Genomic DNA, 6,019 nt, shown 5'->3' with positions numbered 1-6,019 from the left:
TTAAAAACTTGAGGCCTCTCCTGCTTAGCACCACATCTGAAACGGACAGAAGACCTTTCACCCAGTCTCCCATGACAACTCCTCTAAGGGCATCATTCACTTTCCTGGGCTGCTAAGCATCTGCTGCCTTTCAGAGAAACTGACAAGGAAGGATGAAGAGGGAGGAAAGGAGCCTCGCACATTTTGCATTTCCCTTCCAGAAGCCTGTGAAGCTTCATTAAACACCGGGCAAATAATTTTGTTTCTATGGAAACACAATTATTACTAATATAGTATTTTAAAAACAGACACACGATTGACACTCCAAATATAGAATTTTAATACCATTCTGCGCCTGCCTTGTCTCTTAGGGCAGAGCGGATGCGAGGGTGGAGTTCACAAAGGGACGGGACTGGCAAGGGTGCCAAGTGGCGGTGGCAGCGGTGGATGTGTTTGTAACCTGAGAGCAGGCACAGGCTGTCTGTCCGTCCATTGTGCTCCCTTCTGCGGATCTGTCCCACTTCTCTTTCCCCCACCAGCATGGGGTGCCGTGTTTTCTGCCTGCTGGCGAGAAAGATGAGAATGCAAATTAGTGATTGGGTCCCGGGACAAAGGGAACGCTTGAAGTTTTATTTAAAAACTGTGATGGCACTGAATGTTTTTGATGCTGTCTCTCATAGTTTGGGGTCCTGGAAGGTCTGTGGCTCGCAGGCCTCTGGGGTCCTTTCACATGGCGCCTGCTCTCCGTCCTGCAGATGCCAGACTTCGTTGCCAAGCACAGAGCAGCGCCGTGGCCGGTCGGAATTCTCCTCCTCCCTGCTGCCGAGGGAGAGGCGGCGGGCGCGGGAGGCGGGCGCGGGAGCTGGAGCCCCGGGGCAACAGCCCCCCCTCCAGAAACTGCCGTAGGGTCGTCAGCTCATCTTCTGGGGGCCGCCGGCGGTGCTGGTAGTCATGCAGCTGGGGAGGCAAGAAACCCGGGCCCCCGGGCTTGCGGGGGGTGGAAATGCGGATGTCGTCAGATGAAGACCACTTGTGTAGGAAGGATGGAGCAGAGCGGTGGGCGGAGAAGATGTTAGTCTCATCATGTGACATTCTCCGTGAGATAGGGACCTGGAAAACAGAGAAGGGGGCAGGTGATGGAAGACTTGAAGAGTCAGAACAGGAAGGGAGTAGCTGAGGTTCGCAGAGAAGAGAGTCAAGAGGACACAAAGGCGTGGGAACCTGACAGAGAAGGAAGTGGGTTGTGGGGCTGCCCTGCTAGCTCTTGGCTCACCTGCAGGTAATGCACCTTGTCCTGGGGCAACAACATGTGGTGCATGGGCAGCAGCTTGATGTCCCGAGAGTCCCGCTTCGCAGCTGCAGCGCCGTTCGCATCGAATCTCACTTTGCAGATCCTGCCATCTCCATAATCATCACACACACCATCTGTTGGCAAAGACGAGAATGGCAGTCAACACTTTTCAGTCAGAAGAGGAGCACTATCAGGGCACCTGGACACCATCCTAATGCTTATCTGACTTGTGCTGCCCTACTTGCAGCCCTCAGGGCTCACCTCTGAACAAGGACCTTGTCTTTCTGCTTGCAGCAGCACTAAAGCACCCACTCAGTGCCCTATTTCTTCTGTCTTGCCTCTGAATTGCTCACTGCCAGGTCTTGGACCCTTGAATGAGCGAGTTGGGCTGAGGCCCAGCACGTCACTTTGGTTGTGGTTTGGCAGCCATACACAATATATCTATGCTTGCAACTAGTGAGGAGGATGTTGCACTAATGCTTCCTGGATGCTAGTCCTAAGGCTGCGAGCGGCAGAGCCCTCCACAGAATAAATTTTCTTGTGGTTGCTGACTTCAAGCTGTAACATGAATGTCACTGAGCCACCCACAACACCACAAGATCCTTTTCCCAAAGACCCCCCCTCTTTCCTATGTAGTCTTTTGGGGAGGTTGGTTAGTGAAGAGAGGTGACTGTGGGTTGGTGAGCAGCTTACCATCCTCTGTGTCTTCCTCAGACATGATAGCCACACACTGCTCCCACACGGTGCGGAGATCTGCTCGGTAGCGCTCACAGGACCAGATGAAAGAGGGGAGCAGCAAGGTCTGCACCATGGAACACCAGAGCACAGCCAGAACCATCCAGGTGGGGGCCGTATCATAGCGCAGGCTGAAAAAGCTCACGACCTTTAAGGCAAGAAAAAGCAACAATGCCAAGGAGACAGAAGTAGGGATCAAGGCAGAAAGGTAACGTGAATCAATTCTGTAGCAGAACATAATCTGTCTCTAAAGGATTCATCAAGTAATTATCCTGTATCCCCTTGAAAACCTGCTCCTGGGGTCTTGCCCCAGGTTTGCTGGACCACATTCCAAGCTGTCATATCTCTAACATGAGACCTGGTGCTAGCATCCCTTCTTCCTGTGCTCATTACCAGCTGGAGCTAAATAGGTGCTAACAAAGGACACAGCCGCTGGGGAAAAAAAATAATCTGTGACTCAGCCTCTCCCCTTTTAAGGGTTCTTTTTGAGAACTTCTCCAGCTCTCCAATTTTGCACATAATCAACCGGCTAGCCAAAACCTGAATGCTGCCTACAGCCACACAGGCAGAAGGAAAAAGACAGCTGGATGCATCAGCTGTTAAAGCTGGTGTATCAGTTCTCCAGAAGCAAAGTGGAGAAATAGAAATGTCATTGTTTTTACAAGTAAGTTTGCAGAATAATTTCCTCTCTTCTTAGCCACTTAAAACTTGCACAGTGGTTTTAGCTGTGTGGTGTGTATTCCCCAGGCTTAGATTTAAGAAAATGCTGCTGCGGAAGGATGAGAGAATTACTGCAATCTTTTTAAAACCACCGCTCAGAATAACACAGATTCAGATGCGGCAATTCTGCGGCTGGTGGGACAGGAGAGATCCTTCTCTAAAACTTGAGAGAAAAGCAAATCTGCTTTAACTGCAGACTCTGAAGGCAAAGGGAGAGCTGGATGCTTACCAAGATAGGCACCCCAGTGAGCGTGTCATACAGGAAGACAATGGCGCTTATGAGGTTGGTCATCTGCAAGGAGGTCTTGGCTGACTCAGAGCCATCCAGTGAAGACCTCCTTTTGCCTCGTACGTCCTCCACCACAATGGCTGGCACATTGAAAGTGGTGTGTGCTGATGAAGAGCAGGATGACGCTTCTTCTGCCCTCTGATGGTGGCACCGCCTGCGTCTCCTGTGTGCCCACAGGGTCTGATAGAAGGTGATACCCACGCACACCAAGCCCATGACTATTCCTCCGAGCAGCAGGAGGCTAAAGCAGACGCCGAAGCCCAGCCCTATTTTGCTGACAATGAACTGGCAGCCACGGGCATAGTAGCGCTCGCCGTTGTTGTGCCAGCCGATGGAGGGCAGGGTGGAGAGGATGAACGACACCATCCAGATCCCCATGACTGCGTGCAGAGCCTGCTTCTTGGCATTGCTCAGGCGGTAGTTGACCGGCCACCTCACCATCCACATGCGATGGTAGGAGAGGGAGGCCACTGTGAAGCAGGTGGCCAGTGCCAGGGTGTAGTAGGTGGAGACAAAGACCTTGCAGATGCTTTCGTTCCAGTCGTAGTCGGAGGACTCGCGCCGCAGCTGCACCACGGCATAGGTGGTGAGGGGTACTGCTGCCATAAGGATGTGTGTGCCAGCAAGGAAGCACAGCAGCAGCTCCAGAGGTTTGTGTTTCTGTTGTTTGGCTGTGATGCTGAGGATAATCCAAGAGTTGGCCAACAGAGCTAACATCCCACATGCCAGCCACCACAGCGAGTTGTTGTGCAAGGTGGACTCTGATTCAGAGTCCCCCATGCTGCCAACCCTGCTAGACTGCACCCTGCCTCTGCTGCTGGGATATTGTAAGAGGGTGAGTGGGACTCGGCACTGGGGAAGCCACGTCTCTCCTCATCTGCTGCTGCAATGTGAGTTGTTTGCACGCTGGAAGGGTTTCTCAAGGCATTGCCACCAGGTGCCAGGCAGAACAGCCATCAACTCTGTCTCGCTTCCAGTCTTCCCTTTCCCTCTTATTCGATTATATTTCTTCCCCTTGTTCTAACTTTTTCATCTGTTTTTTTCCCTTGTTCTCTTTTTCTTTCTTCCACCTTTTTTCTCTCTCATCAACACTTGCCAGTGCTTCTTCCCTCACTCGCTTGGGCTCACTTTTTTTTTTCCTCCCCATCTATTACATCACTCTCCTCCACTCTTCTCCCAGATAAAAAGCTCTCCTTACTTCATGTGCCCACCAGACACCTTCTGACTCAGAGGCCACCTTCTGCTGGGACTGGTGAAGGCTACACACAAACAGGGACTTCTAGGGACTCCAAACACTTTGGCAGAAGCAAGTGCCTGCTTCCCAGTGTCCTAGGGAATAAGAAGGTAGGCAAGAGTTTCAGAGATGACAGGAAAAAGAGCAGAGGTCCCGATGAAGAAGTCAGGGTGGTGCATACACTGAGTGTAATTCCCCTCTCACCAAATGCCACTGTGCTGGTGGCCAGGTAGAGGTTCCTGCCAAGGCTGTCAGAGAGCTATCAACGAAGAGGGAAGGGTGAGAAACAAGATTCAAAGGGCTCCCTACCCAAGACCTCGCTACTCTCTCACTACATTGTCCTTTTCGCTGTTCTCTTTTTGCTGGTCTTTAAAGCTTTCCTGCGCAGGGCACAGCTGGCAAACAATAAGGAGATGGCAGGGAGGGGAAGATCCTTTTCAAAGGTTCCCTTGGAGATTCAGGGCATGAGTTTCACTGTAGAAGAGAGAAAAGAGAAAAAGTAATTTAAGATCATTCTATCTTCCCAGACACCTCCCTCTCTCTCTCCCTCTCTCTCTCTCTCTCTCCTTGCCCACACTAACACCTTGTCATGATTTAGACAGTGTGGAGCATTCCCTATGTCTTTCAGGGAACAGAAGAGCCAAATATGCACCAGTCCCTGCACAGCTCAGGCTGGACTCTGGTCTCCACCACTCAATCCAGTGCTGCTGAGACATACCATGCTCCCTGCCCTTCCAGTCCTAGGCTCCCTACCCAAAGTGTTGCTAATGCCATTTCTGGCATGGAAGGTCTGATCTGCATCATCCCTTGCAATTCCAGCCCTGCCATTCCCATGCATGTGCTGCTACATCCCTTGTTTCAGTTGTACAGCTCCCACAGCTCCTACAGTCTTTGGACCTCAGCTTCTCTCTGCCAATGATCTGCTTTTTAACGTGCTGCTCCTATCCATGGGTGCATTCCACCATTCCAATGGTACCCTGCCATTTCACCTTCTTGACACACAAGTCTTTCAGCCACATGTTTCTTCTGGAGCAGTTCTGGTCCCCAGAAACCCCCACAGTCACAAACCCAGGGAACAAGACTACTAACCTATTCCTGAGACTCCTTACCCTTGCCTTCCCTGGTCCTACCAGTCAGACCCCCTTCTCTGTCTTCATCCAGAGGGGACATCCAAGCAGTATATTCCAGGAAGGTACAGGCCTGCTCTGTGCCTTGACCAGTGCAGATGTAAACTTAATCTCTGTGTGGATGGCTCAGTACCCCAGCCTGACCTAGTGGCTCAGTTCCCACCCCCTGCTTCCTTCTGCCTCTCCATATTTTCTCACCCTCTCTGTGACCACCTGAGGCTTTGCCTCCTTTCCTCCCTGCTTGGAGCAGTTTGCCATGACTGGACTGGCGATGCCCCCATTCTACTCTGTTTCATCTTTTTCCCCCTAGTATCACCACTCTTGCAGTTAGGCCTGTGGCCTCTGGAGACAGTTACCGAACTACCCGTCTCTAATAATCCCAGGGGAATGAATTTCCTCGCAGCTTCTCCTTCTGCCGCCCTTCCCACCCCAGCTTGTTCTGCTAGCCCACACCGGTCCCTCGATGAGGCTGGAATCCTCCTGCTTCTGCTGGCTCTGGGGCCCAATTCTGCTTCAGGCTGTGGTCCTCTCGCTCGCAGAGACCGGAGTGCCCCCGAGCTAACGCAGGATGCCCAGGTCGGGGAAACCCGTCCTCACCTGGCCGCGCTCCCTGGGTGCGCCCCACCGCCCATCCCACCAGCGGG

General features: G+C 52.2%; 1 protein-coding gene across 1 annotated transcript; it reads right to left on the bottom strand.

Moving 5' to 3' along the window:
• Nucleotides 1-295: 295 nt before the first annotated feature.
• GPR162 (G protein-coupled receptor 162) lies at nucleotides 296-6,019 on the bottom strand. Its single transcript, XM_014306863.2, is given in 6 exon segments — nucleotides 296-831; nucleotides 833-1,089; nucleotides 1,253-1,404; nucleotides 1,964-2,153; nucleotides 2,955-4,722; nucleotides 5,973-6,019. Coding segments are annotated over 5 exon segments (1,617 nt in total). The 5' UTR covers nucleotides 3,795-4,722; nucleotides 5,973-6,019; the 3' UTR covers nucleotides 296-653.

Source organism: Geospiza fortis, unplaced genomic scaffold (assembly GCF_000277835.1).
Source record: "Geospiza fortis unplaced genomic scaffold, GeoFor_1.0 scaffold1, whole genome shotgun sequence".
Lineage (NCBI taxonomy): Eukaryota > Metazoa > Chordata > Aves > Passeriformes > Thraupidae > Geospiza > Geospiza fortis.
The sequence above is the reverse complement of the archived record's forward strand: the minus strand, read 5'-3'. Positions and strand labels throughout refer to the sequence as shown.